The sequence below is a fragment of the Coptis chinensis genome, chromosome 5 (assembly GCF_015680905.1).
Source record: "Coptis chinensis isolate HL-2020 chromosome 5, ASM1568090v1, whole genome shotgun sequence".
Classification (NCBI taxonomy): domain Eukaryota; kingdom Viridiplantae; phylum Streptophyta; class Magnoliopsida; order Ranunculales; family Ranunculaceae; genus Coptis; species Coptis chinensis.
Genome location: NC_141460.1, coordinates 79749836 through 79767601, shown reverse-complemented (window position 1 = coordinate 79767601; position 17766 = coordinate 79749836). Strand labels below are relative to the sequence as shown.

Genomic DNA, 17766 nt, shown 5'->3' with positions numbered 1-17766 from the left:
TGTTAAGATCTATATTATTAACAACAAAAAGTCACAAATCCGCCCTTTTGTTCTTATAGTCCATGAACCATCACGGGACCCTTCTGGTCACAAGAAAACTGCAAAGAAATGTATTTAAACGAGCTTTTGGACACATTTAAACCTAACAATCACATGACCCTGGCCATGTGGACAAGTTAATTTTCTTCCTTACCACAATTTTCTTTAGTTGCTTGTGAGATCCTTGTCTTTCAAGATTCAGCTGATTAGATATGACCAGCTTTCATTGTCTCCTTAAATGCTTAAATGCTTTCATGGTCACGGTTTTCACTTTTCACATTTGCTTTCCGTATGTTCTTCTTCCACTGTCTTGTACAGTACACTTTCTTCTTTAGGATCCAAAGACAATGGAAATCATTAATGTCCGGCCCAGTTGAACAACTTGTAGACTTGTGGGCCGATGGCAAAAGCAGATTCGAAGTGCTTCGTAATCCTTACATTACCCTTGTAGAAAAACCAAGGTGGTAGTGTTCACAAAATGTAATTATTTCGGTGCTTGTATTGGTTGTCTAAAATCTAAATGAATATGAATACCCATATGAATATCTACTTATCCCATGACTACTAATCTAGTCACGAGACATGACAGTATGACACCAATGTTGGTCATGTACTCGCTAAGAAGAACGCATTTGTTTTTGTCAACAAACTTAGTTTGGCAAAACATAGACAAGACACGCATTATAAATAGCCATTAGACAAGTCCCACACGGAAAATCAAACTTTCATGCGGTTTCCCACTCTTGATTTAGTGATGTGGTAGGGTGATAGATGCAATGATGTAGCATACAATTTTACCATGTAACCACAGATACATTTTTCGGTTATATAATTGAGAAATTTTTCAAAGGAATTCATATCGCCTTTGAGTCTGAATATCAGCCAGTCTCAAATATCTCGGCCCGAAATAGCCCATTTCCAGTCCACAACTCCACACTTTATTTATTAATTCGAGCCCGGCCATCCCAAATTCCCACATGTTTTTACCGGATTCATTCAACATTACAACCTAACCTGTCTTGTGCTCTTTAAAATTGCTAGAGGACATCTTCACTAAGTAGTGCTCTTTGTTTTAAGTATGTCAAGTTGTATTTGGGGTGCAACATCTTTGTTTAAGTATGTCGTTGTTGCCAGAAAGTTACAAATAACTAATTAAGCGCTAGGTTAGCACCGACAAAGTGTTAAAGAAATGTACCTGTGATGGGATGATCATATTGTTCTTTCTAGATGAACCCTCAAGTGTCTATTCCCATATTTTGTATGAAGGTGATAGTGCTGACAAAAATACTAACCTTATCTTAAAACTCCTACTTGGAGTGGGCACTCAAATTTTGTCTCCAATAGCTATATTGAACATTGAACTTAAAATTTAGGCGTCACGCACTTAAATTCTATTCTCCCTTGAATAACACTGGGAGAGTATAGTGCATATTTACAGACTAATTTGTTAGTGCAGTTCAATGGGGGGTTATATGGGCTGTTAAAGGCAAATATAGCACCCCAACCACAAAAATATAATTTAATAATAGGATGCTAAAAGGGTCTTAAATTTGGAAGGAGTAAAAAACCCAGCCAAAGTTAAGACATTCGCTAGCAGCTGCTATAATAAGTTCTGGAGACGGATGACATAATTTATGCCGTTCGTGTGTTAAATTTTGACGAATGGTAGAAATTGTGCCATTCGTCCAAAATTTTAAAAAAAAATAATGGACGGACGGCAGAAACTATGCCGTCCGTATCATTTAGCACTTCAAAACAGAAAACACGATTGGATTGGTTTTTTTTATTTTGGAGAACCAAATTTGACTGGGCTAAAAAGCCTATGTGGCAGTTATATGACACTTTTAGCAGTCCAATTTAACAGCTCTTCATTGGACTTGCTCTTACAAGGAATTTTATTCACGACTTTGAAAAAATGTTTTTGGACGCTTTCATAATTTTGAATTAGCAGTTCTAGAATACTCAGCTGCACTGGTACGTATGAATCTGGGCTCTTGTCGTGATGCAATCATAGTTCGGAATTTCAAAATTTTCGAAATTCCGACAAATTCAAAAACCGAAATTTATTAAATTTCGACTCTTGTTGTATTCGGAATTTCGGATGATTTCGGAATTTCGGATGATTTCAGAATTTCGGATATTTCGACTCTATATTCAGAATTCCGTTTTTTTGAAAAACCGAAATTCCGGACGGAATTCCGGAGTTTCGTTCGGAATCACGAACTATGGATGCAATACACTATTATACACCCGTACTTTTTGGTGTAATGAGTGGCCTATATTAATTACACCACTTTCTCTCTTTCTCTCCTGGCGCATATTAGATTTTGTAATTTTGAATTTGGGTTAGACTTGGTCAATTGTGTGAAGATGGTCTTAAAAGTTGTTTTTAAAATAGGGGTATTGGAAATTGCAAGAAGCCCAAGAACCAAACTAGGTTGATGATTTATACTAGTATCGAGTTAGAGGAGTCGACTAACATTTATGATTTATCTCCACTTAATCCTGTTCAACTCGGAATATTATATTTGGCTAAAGTAATAAGGCTCAGCTGGCGCCGAGACCGAATAAAAAGTTCTGCATGCCAAATCTTGTGAAATCCCTAAAATACCCCTACATTTGCCCAAACATACCCAATTTTAGGAAAGTAAGTAGAAGTGTAGAACCAACATGTCCCTTCTGCCCATATTGTGACTACACATCCATGGAAGAACAAGTCCCACCTCAAGATTTTGGCAAGATGAAATATGGGTACCCCTCTTCTTCTGTTTTTTGTCCTTTATAAAATTTGTAGAAGTGGGTTTTGATTTTTGGTTGATGGGGTTTTTTTTTTTCTTTTTGTAGATGTGAGCATTATAAAAGAAGATGTAAGATACGAGCTCCTTGTTGCAACAAAATCTTCCCTTGTCGACATTGTCACAATGAAGCCACGGTAATTTTAATACTATTATTAATGATGTTTTAACTATACTTCATGTTTTGTGTATGCTTCATTTGGATATTTGATTGTAGTAGAGTATGCTGGACAACCCAAAGGACATATATGAGATAGTAAGGACTGATGTTACCCAGGTGAGTTCTGTTTTTTCTTCATTGTTCTAAGTGTTTGAATAAACTTCTTAAGCTGTTGTAGACTTGTAGTGTTAAGTTGTATAGAGTCATGTGTGTATGAGTTAGTCTTTACTGTATAAAGATGTGTATTACATCTTCTTCCATGTTTGAAAATAAGATCGTAGGATTGTGGGACAGTAGGAGAAGTTTCACTAGTTCAGAAAGGTCAAAGGTGGTTTGTGTATCCGAAAAGGTCCTAAGAACAAGATTGTTTCTTAGTAGACTAGATGATGCTGAATTTACACTAATTAAACAATGAGCAAACTATGATTATTGAGAGACCTACCCTAATGTGAAAGCGGGTAGACTGGAATACTGGATGTGTGTGGGGCAGAATGTGTTCTTCTGAAACAGTTGTCACATACTTTTGTTGCTTTAGTATTACACTTATCATTTTTCATCTGGCCTTTTCGAAATCTAGAAAGAATCAAACAATCTCCTCATGACAATTAGAAACAGTCTAAAAAATGTCAACCAATAGTGGAGAGAACACAAATGAGGAAATGTTCCTGGCTTTGGCTTCCTGGACTGAATAGGTTTAACCTAGTTATATTTTATACACATTGAAAAAAGATGTGGTTGGTTAGTTAATTTATCTACATTTTATCATGAGAAGAAGGTCTAACAATAGTTTGGTGGAATTCTAGAATGAGTGGAGAGACTCTTTCTGAGACTTTGTGCTTACATGTTGTGTCCCAATTGCTAGAGTTAGTCAGTTGTTCGTAATTCAGAAGCTCTTTAAATTTATTGTTTGTTATATTGACTTGTGAATTGTGATGAAGTTTAATTGATGAAAGTTTTTTTCAGGTCATCTGCTCAGTTTGTGACACCGAGCAGCAGGTGCTTATTGAGATCTGAGTAATTTGCCTCTTCATCTGTTCGTTCTATGATGTCTAAAGTTGATTTTCTAAAGCTCCTCTCATTTCCAGGTTGCTCGTATTTGTACAAAGTGCGGTGTTTATATGGGGGAGTATTTCTGCGGAGTGTGCAAGTTCTATGATGATGAGGTACTCTGCCTAGCAACCTGCCATCCTTTTTTCTTTTAAGAATTTGACTTTGACCGTAACCTGGTTTGGTTATATTTGATTCTGACTGTAGCGGTTCCTCTCTCATTACAGACTGCGAAAGGACAGTTTCATTCTAGGTTACTTTGACATGGGCACGCGTGTCTGTGTCCGACACGGATACGGGGTGTCGGATACGGGGAGCTGTGGGAGTTCGACACGGGACACGGCTAGGATTGATTAATTAATTTTTTAATAGATATAAAATTTATAAATTAGAAGTTTTTTCAGAAAATGAGAAAAACAGTGATAAATAAGGGAAAAAAGTATTGCATACTAAACAAATATTAAAGTGATAGAAATATTATCTTAACTCAAATATAAAATGAGCATACAAAGTTGATTAGTTGAGGAACTTACAAAGTTGCAAAATATGCAAGTAAAGAGAATTGCAAGTTGCAAATAATTTGTAACCTAATCCACTAATCTTGTAGCCCAAAATGTGTCGCACATCCAAAAAAAATAGACAGAGAGCTCATATCTTTCATGACCAAAGTGTAGTTTGTCAAACAATTCTCCTACACAAAAATTTGCTCTGCAACAGTTCAAAAAAGTTGTTTTAGATACTAAAATATTTAATATTATCATTATTATCATTCTAATATTCTACAAAAAATCGAAAATAGAAAAAATAAAAATATATACCTCAGACAAAAAAGTTCCAAAAAAGGAGAAGGAATTTCTCATTGAGTCGATGTCCCCTCCTCATCTTGAGGAGGAACCGTCTCAAAGAAATTCAGATTAGCCATCTCCAACTCAGTAGGTCCTTCCATGCTTGATTCATCACCAAGTACGTCCCAATACTTTGTAGGACCCTTGGTGTAATTCTCATTATTTCTTGATAACAGTCGGAGACTACTATGGACAAAAACCAAATCCTCCGCTCGCTTTGGGTCCAATCGGTTGCGCTTTATACTTTGAATGAGACCATATGTTGACCAATTCCGCTCACAACAAGAAGAAGAACAAGGTTGATTCAGCAACCTATGTATAAAAAGATTAAAAACGTAAAACAAATATATTAGTCTTCGCTACACTCAAAAACAATAAAAGATAACGTAAATTGAAATGTTAATGTACCTATCCGCCAAAATGGCAAGTGCAGGTGCAGTTGATCCATAATTGTTCCACCAAGCTGAAGCATCTTCAGTATACCTATCATTTTGTGACTCCCAATCTGCAAAGCCTCCCAAGCAACCAGAAAACCTCCCATATTCTTCTTTGACCTTCTTTTTGTCATCAATATTTGGAAACAAGCGTTCGAAACAACCATTGCGCCCTGTTGATATCTCCCCGTCACGATGTGGGGCCACACGCTGCAAACCACTTCCTCCTCCTAACTACTCGTCACTATAAAACTTAGGATGTAAGGAGTGTGCAAGACAAATGAGGGGAGTATTGCTTTTGTCCCACCTTTTTACAATAATATCATGGAGTTCAGTGTAAAAGTCTGACTTTATTTTAGTAGCTACATCTTTATTTTCATGCTTGTAAACAACCATTCTTACTTCTTCGATCATTACATCCCACATATCATATACCAAGTGCAGCGATGGTCTATCGGTATCACAAACCCTTAGCATGCCAATGAGTGGATTCATAAACTCAAGTAAATAAGCCACATTTTCCCACCAACTATCATCTACAATTGAGTTTTTTACAGCTTGAGCTTTTCTAGTATCATCGCCTTTGTAAAATTTCCAATCAGCATCACAAACCATAGATAGCAAAGAAGATTTGACTTCATATAATCGGCGAAGCATAATGATGTTCGAAGCGAACCTTGTTTCAGCGATACTCAATAGCTTCAATTTTGCATACTTCTTGTAAATCGACAAAGCATTGTTGTGATTTGCAACAAACATCTTGACAGCTCTAGCTTGCACAATCAGCTCTTTGATCCACTTACAATTGCGAAATCTAGACACATCTCTAGGAGTTGGGTCGCACACATCTTTCAATGCTAAGTTCAATGTGTGACATACACATGGAGTCCAAAATATGTGCGGGTGAGCATCTTGAACTATCTTCGCTGCGGCAGCCATTACAGGTGCATTGTCAGTAACTGTCTGAACCACCTTATATGGTCCTACTTCATTAATTGCGTCTAAGAACAGACCAGGAATATATGGAGCATCCTTCAAATTTCCAGAAGCGTCAATTGCCTTCAAAAATACCGGTCCACTTCCAGAAGAACCCATGAAGTTAATGAGTGGTCTGCTGTTGTTGTCAGTCCACCCATCACTTATAATGGAGACACCAGTCCTTCTCCAACCATTTTTTGTTGAAACCAGCAAACTCTCTATGTGTTCCCTCTCCTGCTGTAGCAAAACTGTTCGAAGACGATCAGCAGTTGGTGGTATATAGCCTACAAGGTTATTATCACATGCAAACTGGATAGCCTCCCTAAACAGAGGTGACCGGAGTACATTGTTGGCGATAGCACAACCAAAGAAAGCACGAGCAATCAGATGATCTAGTTTATCTCTTGCAGGCATGTTAAATAACTCACCCAAACCTCCATCACCATTTCTCTTTACCAAGCCATAGTTCTCGACATTCGGGAGGGGGATTGATTGCATATCAACTGCCGTTGCCTTCGCATCTGCATCAGCTTGGATTTTGAAGAGCTTTTTTAAGGTCTCACTGTCCACAACTTCACAAATTTCTATTCCATAACGTGGGATGTGTAGAAGGTGACCCCTCACTCTCGTATATGAACCATTGAATTCTAGTTTGCAAAACTTACAGCGGCACCTGTTATTTCCCCCACCATCCTGCTTTTCAAGTTTCTCGATATATTCCCACAGTGGAGTTTGTGGTTTACTTGCCTTGGGCTTGCGTTGTTTTGGTGGACGCATTTTGTTCACTTTGAAAAAATGGCAACAAACAAAAAGAAAGTCAACATTTTTATTATTGACTAAAGTTGGAGGGAACTTTACTAAAATTGGAGGGATCTAAGAGTATTTTAAACGTTTATCTTTGTGAGGAATCTTTGTATGTGGTGATCTTGGGTAATAAAATCTAGATGTAAGAAGGTTAATGCCTTGGAATGCGACAAATCTAACCCCCACTTGGTTCCATCTTTGTCGGTTTGAGTTTTAATGTTGTCTTTATGTTGCCTTTAGTGAAGCTGGAGAATTTTATAAGGAAAGTGAGTGGGTAGTGACAAACCCTATCTCTTCTCTCTTTCTATTTATATGGAAAGTGAGTGGTCCTGAGAAAGTGAGAAACCCTATCTTGTGAGATGATACGGTGCACTACACCTTACTGATTATGATGAGGTGTCACTAAATAGGTTATAATCTTCTACTTAATTTTGTAGAAGATAAAAGGGCTGAATGATTTTCTTTTGCCAATTTATAATCCACAATAACATTTAGTTAATGATAAAAGTTATAATATGGAATTAACAATACTGTTTAATCAAGATGGGACTAAATTACGCAAGTAATATATTATTAAAGGAGAACAAGATTAGTCGAAGACAAAACATTTTTTTGTTTTGTTGTACAAGATCAAGAAAACATGGAGTCGAGGGAAGCCACTAGGGACGACACTCCAAGTGACGTCCAAACATTTCTTTTGTTCAGACGTGTGTTCAAGTGTCACCCGGGCTATTTATCAACTGATAGCGATATGGATAATTCTCTACCTCCTCTATCAACTATTAGTCTATTATCTACGGTTTAGCACCCCCATTGGATAGAGTTTTTTTATACTTTGAGTGTTAACTTTCCACTCTATACGGTTTACACCCCCCATTGGAGATGCCCTTATAGAACATAATCTATAGGGGTGAGACGTTCAATTATATGTTTCAAGTGTCAAAAACCTTTTAATGGGTTGCCATTGGTGAGCCGATATTTGAAAACTCTATATTCTTTATCATATTAGTGTCCCTCGTCGCTATTCTACAATTTTTACATAAGTGTACACATAAGTATATGAAGATCATCTATACCAAAAAAACCTGGCCTCAACTCACTTTGCAAGTTCATCTTTTGAGTGAGATGGTTGTATAGATGTCCATGTATCGATTCCACATTACTTTAGAGCTCTGTCTATATATCGATTCCCTAGTACTTCAGAGCTTTGTTTATTTTAAAATTTCAATTCAAATCCGAAAGTGAACTAATATTGTTTGAGGAATATTAATATTGTTAAATAAATATGTTCGTTTTGTTTTACTGATAATATGTGTCAATAAATTCATAATAGTGCCCCACAACGCTATTCTAGGGTACACATAGTATAACAATATTATTACAGTAGTTCTTTGTCTATTTCAAAAACTTATAATCAAATAAAAAAATAAACTAATATTTATTGATGATTTTTTATGTTTTATCTGTCTTCTTTTTCTATTATTTATTTGTTTATTTTTTTAAAAAAAAAAATCTTAAGTGTTAAATACATATTTGTGCCCAATCGTCGTATTCTAAAAGGTGCATACTAGGGTACACATATAATAACAATATTATTACAATAGTCCTTAGTCTATTTAAAAATTTTATAATTAATTCCAAAAAGTTTAATTAATATTTTTTGATGAATTTGTTATATTTTTCTCCTTCTTGCTTATTTTTTTTTTTTGTTTTAATAATAAGTATTAAGTACATATTTGTGCACAATTGCCCAATTCTAAAAGGTGTATACTAGGGTACAATAGACCTCCGTCTATTTGAAACTTCCAATAAAATCCACAAGTGAATTAGTGTTGTTTGGCAAAAAAATTTCAAATAATTGCATGCGATAAATGACAAAAAAAAAAGGAAAGAAAAAGAAACTTAATAGAACGGTTCAAATTGAGTTTGTGATAAAATGACATCAATTCAAAGCACTTTACCAATAATAAGTTAAATGATTTATGATTAGGTTGTTTTCCTATATTTTAATTTGTTAATAGTTCAGTTGAATTTTATTTTATTTTTTGTACAATTTAATATATTTTTTATGTACAATATGGGTACCTTTGAGATATATCAACACAATTTGACAAAAAAAAAAAAAAATATATATATATATATATATATATATATATATATATATATATATATATATATATTATATATATATATATATATATATAGAAACACAATTAAATTTGAATAATAGTATATATAAAATTCATTTAGTAACGGTATTAAACTAAAACTACTATAAATGCCACTTAATTGTAATTAAGATGAAAGTAAAACAGAGATGGAAGCAAGTAACTGACATCAATAAGTTGCCATTTCTTTATTTATTTTATTTTGTTGTACAAAATCAAGATAAATTAGATATCACGGTCTCTCCTTCCTTGTTTCGAATCGGTGGAACCTTTAGCACACTAGTTATATTCACCACGTGTAGATGTCTCATTACCTGAAAAACAGAAAAGTGAACTCAATTAAACAAGGCCCAAGCCCAGTAAACTTCTCTCCCAACATTCTTCTTCCTCATCGAAACCAGATCGTCATCATCAAAGAAAACCAGATCGTCGAAAACAGGTTCTTCATCATTTACTACTTTTTAATTTTTTATAGTCGTTTGTGTTCTCTTTTGAGTTCAATTTCCACGATATTTTTTTTTAGATATTGCCGTGTCCATGTAACCTAGGTTTCATTGCAATGGGTGTAGGATTTGTAGGTTAGCCGAACAGTGACTTGTTGATTTGTTGCTTTTATATAGTTAATAGCCTGGCCTGATTTTTGGAACCTCTATCAGAGTCGGTGGTCGCGAGAATTTCTTTCATTCAAAGAAGTGTGGTATGAGCTCGTATTAAAAAAAAATAAGCAAATCTTCTTGTTCTTTTGTTTGAAACATGTTTTAAGCATCTTATTTTGTTGAATAGCTTAATATGATTTATCTGTCACCACATGCTATGGTGAATTGATATCTCAAACTACCATATAGGAGAGTCAAAAATAGCATTTACGACAGAATTGGTTAAGCTGCTAATAGAGTGATAGAGTTTAAGGGGAGATCCTGTTGCTTAAAGTAGGTAGTGGCCGACTTAGGATTGTACGAAATCGTTTATGATATGCATAGTTCTTATGCTTTGTCGTGGTTCATAAGCTCCAAACCACTCTTCGGATTGGGATTTCTTTTCCTCTTCCCCTGATTAATGTTTTGTACGAGTACACAGGATCTTGCTACGCAACCAGTTTGCAGGATAACCACTCGTGCGTGGAGAATTCTATGCAGAATCACTGCCCTATCTGTTACGAGGTTCTAGTTTACTTTTGTTCACACCCATCCCATTGGCTTCTTCCTTTTTTCTTTTGGGTTCTTTGTTCTGTTTTGTATTGTTTTGTTTTCTTCTAGGTTACATTGACATGGGCACGCGTGTCGGTTTCTGACACGGATACGGGGTGTCGGATATGGGGAGCTGTGGGAGTTCGACACAGGGACACGGCTAGGAATAATTAATTAATTTTTTAATAGATAAAATATACATAAATATACATAAATAAATAAATATACATAAATATACATAATAAAATAGATAGTCATGTTGATTTCAAGAAGCGGATATGATTTTATAGAACTAGTTTTCACTGAACTTTGTAATACCGTAGAAAACACAACTTATATCTTCTAGGTCTTGCTATTCTCTGTTAACGCTGTACTATCGAGTTTTCTGTTTGCCCATTGTATATATAACAAGGGCTACAGACCTCATGTTTGGTGGTAAACTGTCCGTGTGAAATTTGCTATGTTATATTTATTATTGATTCAAATCCTTGATTACCCTCATAAATGTGAGCATGTCAATTGTTGATTAAATTGTTTGTGTATATTGCATGTCTCTAGCTTATACGTGTTGCTATAATTCAATTGTGAACTTTTATGAAATTCCATTAACTTGGTGGTAAATTTCCATTCCTAATTGTTTGTATTAGGTATGCTTGATTCCTTTTCAATATTATCTTGTTTCTACAATTGGTGGAACCAAGATTCAGATGAAAAGTCCTTGTACTGGAGTACCACTTCATCTTAATGATCAGCAGATGAATCATTGAGTTGAAATTTTTAAGATATTCTCCATGTCTTTTTTGACTTATAGAAAGCACATGATTAAGTTTTAGGGAGTTCATTTGTTGGTTATATTGAAAAAATGTGTCCTTTGATGCATTAATATAGGGTATGAATGATAGAGTTAACCTTGTGTAAGAACAAATCGGGTGGTAGAGCATAGGCTTCCCCAAAGATCAACACTGAAATCCTGATTGTTTCCTTCGGTGATAATCAATGGCCAAAACATCCAATAGAGCAATTATGGAGTGCCGTATCGGCAATGATTTGTCAAACCTCCCTAAAGTCATAAATGAGTGACATAATACACAAGAAACAAAAATAGGAAAGTTTAATCATTTTTTTAATCCGTAGGAACGTTTATTAATGAAAATCGAATTGTCATAGAAGAAATAGGAAAGCTAGAATGTTGGATTCCAAGGGATTTAGAGTCTCTGGAGCTTGACTTTGCATAAAGCACAGTTATGTAATTATACAAATTGATAAGTTGGCCTCTTCTTTCTTCTTCATTGTCATATTAAAAAAATGCAAGTCTGGTTTCTTGTTTGAGATATATGGTTTACTTACACTGATCTTACTTAAATCGGGTTGAAGCAACTATCATGCCCGAGGAGTCTTGATAAAAAGGTGCTTTCATCCTTGTGATTTCAAATTATAGGAAAGCTATATTTATGACACCTCATCCCCATGTTAAGGAAAAATGTTCTATTAATTCTATAAATAATAATTTTATTTAGATATGACTTGCCATCAATACTTAGTAAACACAGAATTTTTTTCATATTTATGTTTTGTGACACGAAAACTCTTGTTAAATAACCTGTAGTCTTAAAAATGACTAAGGAAGGCTTGCTTTTGTTCAAGATACCGCCTCCCAGCCATTCACAAAAACTTTTCATATACAAAGTTGAACTTGTTTAGGATTTTTTATCAAGTAATATTGCTCATGCATCTTGAATCTATTATAGAAGTTATTCAATTGACTTATTGCTATGTACCCCACTATGTACATCGCCAATTAGATAGAGTCTAGTGACTGCATTTTTTTCCTACTGTTATACAACAAACTTGACAACATTTATAGATGTCCCTGAAGTGGTTTATAGGAAAACAGGTGCTAACCACATGGTTAGGAGTATCATGCACCGGTGCATGTCATATGGTGGTTCTACGCCTTATACAAAGATCTCAATTAAAGTGTCTTTGTCAAGCTCTACATCAAATTAATGATTTCCTCTTAATAAACATTTTCGTCATATGATGAGTTTTGGATCCTCTGTAATGATTGCAACGCCACCTCTGAAGTCTTGTTTCACATATTGGGGCTGAAATGCAATCCCTGTGGATCTTACAATACCCGGCAAACTGCTTTGGGACCAAAGATCTCCTCAGAATCGATACATGACATCCACTCCTGAAAATCTGAAAGCATTGGAGTGCACAAGTGCTATTCATTCATTTTGCTAGATAGGTGTTTCTTTGTAAAGCTTAATAGAAATATGGGATCCCAATTTTAGTCCATCAGGGATCAGGCCTAATCATTCCTCTTTTAATTCATTCCGGACCATTGAGTTCTATTAACGTAGGGCCGTGGCAAATTTCGACTTGAATATCATTGAAACCTTGAATATGTTACTCATCCCATCGTATGATATAATCGATATTTTGAAATAAACATATTGTTCATTTTAGATGGCGGGGGGTGGGGTGGGGGGGGAAGGGAATGGGAATTGGTGATGGTGTAATCTATAAATGTTGTTATCTGTGGTGATCAACTGCATACATAGCTGCATGCCAGTATGCAAGTTCACATCGTGTTTGCATGTAACAGTTTCTTGTATATCACTATATCCACCAAGGTCCATATAATTGGTAATCTTTGAAAGTGTCAGTATCACTATGCCATAATGATGAGGTGTTACTGTCTTTCCAATAAAACTGAAAGACCTTCTCAGGAAAATTGAAAGAAATTACTTTAGAAACGGAAGTTAATCCAGGGTAGTTGTTCATGCTGGTAACTCGGTACTTATTATTTAACCTTTTAAAGTTGAATCTTCCCTAGATGCATCTATTCCCTATTGATAAACTGATAGGGCCATAGGGGTGTTGCCGAAACCTTACCTTGCACAAGTGTTACCATTTCCTAGCAGTTCTTCGGGCAAATCATTATCATCACACTTAACAAAGAATGGAAAGCTGTAGGCAAGACAATGCCTTCTTTATTAAGTTAGCAAAACAATACATCTTTATTAAAATAAGTAAGATGTTAAGCAGAAAAAGTCTTCAACTAGACCTGATAATTAAAAATAGAGTATAAATGGCGTATAGATAAGCTTGACAATAAATATTCAACCAAGTTTAATTTGGTTAGGTGATACAGAACTCTTTCAGACTTACATTGCAGGGCAGATCAAGAAGAAAGAAAGATGGAAAATGGTTGCATCAAGGGAAAGCTAGATATATCCAAGTACTCTTCTCCTGTTCCAGTGATCGGCTTGTACATAGCAGCAGGCTCTTAGGTATGTTTGTTATTCATGCTTGGTGATATTATAGCCGCAGTCCGTCACAAGAAGGGCTGGATACCATGTCGGCTTTTCTCACTTAACTCAGTTGCTTTAACCCTGCTTTCTATATGGCAAAACTTCCAGTGGACTTAACAATGCCCATGCCAAAGACCAACTTTCAAAGCTCACTGGAACTACTTTCATATGTATTTCAATTGGTTTCCTCAATCCTTCAATAGGAGACAATAGAGGATCCGAATGTTTGACGAACGTGGCTGCCTTAAGCATCTTGGTAATAACTATCATGGTCAATGACCTCATTAGATGCAAAAAATTACAATTAAAAATGGTAAAGTTGTTTTCAATTAAAACAAACACATTTATATGAGAATGCAAAGAAGAAGGTACGGAGTCTTTGAAGATAAGGGCAATAGGAGGTTGTAACAAGTTATTTTTGATGTAGTTGGGAGGTGGGGGGAGGCAAAACATGTTTTTTAGAGTAATGACAAACTTGTAATAATTCTTTGTTTTTGGAGTCTGCCCAACACAAAATGGAAGGTGCCCATAGCGATTACCATAAAGAAACAAGATAAAACTAAATTTTTTAAGCACCCCGATGAACTTGTTAGTAGATACTAAATAAACACACAACTAGCTACATACTAATTGAAGTTAATAAGGCACCCCGATGAACTTGTTAGTAGATACTAAATAAACACACAACTAGCTACATACTAATTGAAGTTAATAAGGCACCCCGATGAACTTGTTAGTAGATACTAAATGAACACACAAATACACAACTAGCTACATACTAATTGAAGTTAATAGACATACTGCAATGCCATAAAAAATTTCAAACTATTTCACTTTTTCAACAAAATATTACATTAAACGGGTAAAAATATACATCAAGACAAAAAAATTTACTTTTGCTCATTTTTCTGTGAAAAGATTAAAAAATGTAAAAACAAAAAAGGGAGCCACAGAAATATGGCCATCAGAAAACCATTTACCTATACATGAAACACGAGAGATTGAATAGAAGCCCACCCATACAAAGAACAAGAAATCCCCATATGTTATCTCCTTAATCAGTCAAGCAAATCAACCATGGTTTTCCTCCTTGGAAACCTTTGTGGCAACCTTAAACACATAGAATCCCGAATCTCGATCGGTAAATGAGTGGCTACAAACACAATTCCCCCCTTATTTCTATGCTCCGAGATGATGTACTCGAGCAATCTCGTCCCGTCAGCATCTAATGCAACTGATGGCTCATCAAGCAACCAAATAGGACGGTCAATGGCAAGTAGTCTTGCAAGCTGAAGCCGCTTTCTTTGCCCCATTGAGAGCATCCTTGCCTTTTCGTTAATTAGTCGACCGAGTCCCATGAGCTCTAATGAGTCCATGGCTTTTCCAGACTTGCCTTCAAGGAGCTCAAACCATTGGACGTTGTTGAGCTTGTCCTTGATGGCATCTTTAAGAGAGAGCCAATTGAGTTGAAGCTTGTACTGTTGGAAGACTCCTGATTGAGTTATGTCGTGGCCATTCCAAAGGATCTCACCTGCCGAAGGTCGTGAGAATCCTGCCAACATGCGTAGGAAGGTGGATTTGCCGGCACCATTGGCACCTGTTAGTACAAGGGCACTTCCGTCATGGACGGAGACATTGATGTTTTTGAGGATTGTTTGAGCATTTCTCATGCAAGAAACATTGTTAAGAAGGAGGCGAGGAAGTGGTGCCTTGCGCAAGGACATTCTTCCCTATTATATTTGAAGCAAACTAGCAAAACTGAAGTTAGGCCATGAAAGAAGAATACCTTTTGAATTCACAAATTGAAACAACTCGCAGAGCTCCAAGTCATCTCATTAAGTGTGAAATCACTCTTACACGAACCACTTCAACAGAGCATCATAACATCATAACAAATCAACATCCAGTTAAAAATCAACCAAAGTGATAGTGATTTGAGAAACCGAAGGAGGACTATAACAGTAATACCGGGAGGTGGGGGCCAAAAAGCCGAACTGCAGTTAATTCGGTGCATAAAAATTAAGAGAAGTGAGCCTTTTCTCCAGCATGCTATCGTGTCAACACCCTTACGAAAATGTGATGCTAAAAGAGAATCCTAAGTCCTAACGACAACATGAGGAGAAAATTCTAAATAACTAACTTAGAGTTACTACCTCAAAAACACAATCCTCTATGAAGAAAGCATGCAAATTATTAATCTTGTCAAATTTCACATAGATCTATAAGACAGTAAATCCACCAAATGCCAATTTATATGTTGATTAAAATAGAATAATAATACTATAATAGAAAGAGAAGACGAGAGAAACAGTAAAAATGGATTCTATTAAATACAAGTTTTGTCTGAATCAACACGTTTCATCCTATATGCAAAACTTGGTAAACTAAACCATCCACATACTACTGATTGGAGCACTTTTGATCTTGTTTCCCTTTTGAGAAGCAACACCTTAAGAGAATTTCACTGTGCACCCACGAAGTAAAATGCACATGGCACTCATTTCCAACTGTGACAATACAACTATGTGACCACTGCCCTGAACCTACATAGCGAAAACCATCTAGATACTGTGAAACACATGTGTGGACTAGCTCTTGGTGAAGCTGAAGACACCACCATACCTAAAATGTTAAGCTTTCGTTTATAGTGATCATTTTACTGAAATCCCAAGCAACATGAGGGACTGAGTCCCCAACCAATTTTAAGGTGATAATTGCATTATTACATGTATGTGTATACTTGAACACACATAACTCTGAAACAACACATACTGATAGAGTCCACAATGCAAACCATAGTTTTATAAATTTGTTATATATGTGTACGGAAGGGCTTATAATATCTTATAGGTAGAATTCGTGGCCATGTTTGTCTATAGCAGTTGTAACAGTAAACAATCTAAGTGGTAGTAATAAAATTTAAACAAACTTAGTTCTGCAATCAACATGGATATATAACAACAATTCATTTATCGCTTACCAGAATTTACAGTTGCTATCAACAATTCAAACAATTCCACACTCTTGACTTCAGAGAGAGTTTCCTGCATACAATAATAAGTTGTGTGAGGCATTTTGTCAAACTTGACTACAAAATCATAGTTTTAGTCTTTTAGATGATAAATAGACAATGAGTGGAGATTACCAGTGGTCCCAGTAGCAGTAAAAAGATTGTTATTATTTAGGCTTCCCTGAATCGAAATCTCGGCGTATAAGAATTGCAATATTTCAACAAATATCACGATATATCTGTTATTATATCATACGTATTTTTAAGATTTCAACACATAGGGTATTAGGGTATCTTTACGACTTTACCCAAAGAAAATATAAATAAATAAAAAGGATAATGCAAATTGGACACACAATAAAATGGATGTTTAGTTAACAAAGTGATGGTACTTTGTTTACACAAAAAACATAAATGGTACCTAGGAAATTTGAGACAAGGAGATCCTTATTCTAGGCTATGAAAATTGATGTTTGCACTTTGCAGTAGAGAGGAAGGTAGTGAAAAGGTACCAACACTGAAGCAGGAAAAAGAAATTGAAATTGTATGAGTACCTCAAATTCTTTAGTGCCCTATCATGGCACCATTGGTACCTTATAGAGTAATACTATACGTACCAACAGTGGTACCAACAAATAAACACTAACTGAGGCACAAAATGGGGATGGAAATTGGGTGAGGAGAAGTGTGAGAGTAATAGAAGGGAGATCTAAGAAAGAGAAACGTTATGCAGATGAGATGAGAAGGAGAGGACTGGGGAATGAGCTGATCCCAGAAAATGCACATATTATTCTAGTATCCAGTGACTCGGCGGGGTCACAATATCCATTTGACTCTTATGGGCAAGCTACCTCTTCTGAGCCATCACCATGGCAATCAAATGAAATGGATGACACTCTGTCGTCATTGGATTCGGAAGGGTCTGATGAATCGGTGATCTCTAAAGACCAGAATAACATCCCTGATCTCTCTATGACGG

General features: G+C 35.7%; 2 protein-coding genes and 1 pseudogene across 3 annotated transcripts; 1 reads left to right on the top strand and 2 right to left on the bottom strand.

Annotated features, from left to right (window-relative positions):
- Window positions 1-2732: 2732 nt before the first annotated feature.
- On the top strand, window positions 2733-12655 carry LOC147499146 (E3 ubiquitin-protein ligase MIEL1-like). The gene is made up of 10 exons (XM_086563428.1): window positions 2733-2790; window positions 2884-2971; window positions 3055-3111; window positions 3958-3990; window positions 4080-4157; window positions 4269-4282; window positions 9819-9848; window positions 9927-9967; window positions 10348-10521; window positions 12543-12655. The coding sequence occupies exons 1-10, from the start codon at window positions 2744-2746 to the stop codon at window positions 12653-12655; spliced, it is 675 nt and encodes a 224-aa protein (XP_086419554.1). The 5' UTR covers window positions 2733-2743.
- LOC147499147 (uncharacterized) lies at window positions 4325-7695 on the bottom strand. Its single transcript, XM_086560939.1, has 2 exons — window positions 4860-7695; window positions 4325-4749 (listed from the first exon to the last, which is right to left on the bottom strand). Exon 1 carries the CDS (start codon window positions 7073-7075, stop codon window positions 5555-5557), a length of 1521 nt encoding a protein of 506 aa, XP_086417065.1. The 5' UTR covers window positions 7076-7695; the 3' UTR covers window positions 4325-4749; window positions 4860-5554.
- Window positions 12656-14595: 1940 nt separating the features above from the next.
- LOC147499145 (ABC transporter I family member 1 pseudogene) lies at window positions 14596-16821 on the bottom strand (annotated as a pseudogene). Its single transcript, XR_015194428.1, has 2 exons — window positions 16758-16821; window positions 14596-15526 (listed from the first exon to the last, which is right to left on the bottom strand). The product of XR_015194428.1 is annotated as an ABC transporter I family member 1 pseudogene (transcript).
- Window positions 16822-17766: the final 945 nt, after the last annotated feature.

Bases quoted from the DNA above. Each gene is read 5' to 3' on its own strand.
- LOC147499147 (XM_086560939.1), bottom strand. From the start codon at position 7,075: ATGCGTCCACCAAAACAACGCAAGCCCAAGGCAAGTAAACCACAAACT.
- LOC147499146 (XM_086563428.1), top strand. From the start codon at position 2,744: ATGGAAGAACAAGTCCCACCTCAAGATTTTGGCAAGATGAAATATGG. The intron at 2,791-2,883 runs GTACCCCTCTTC...TTCTTTTTGTAG, and splicing joins TTTGGCAAGATGAAATATGG to ATGTGAGCATTATAAAAGAA. The intron at 2,972-3,054 runs GTAATTTTAATA...TGATTGTAGTAG, and splicing joins ATTGTCACAATGAAGCCACG to AGTATGCTGGACAACCCAAA.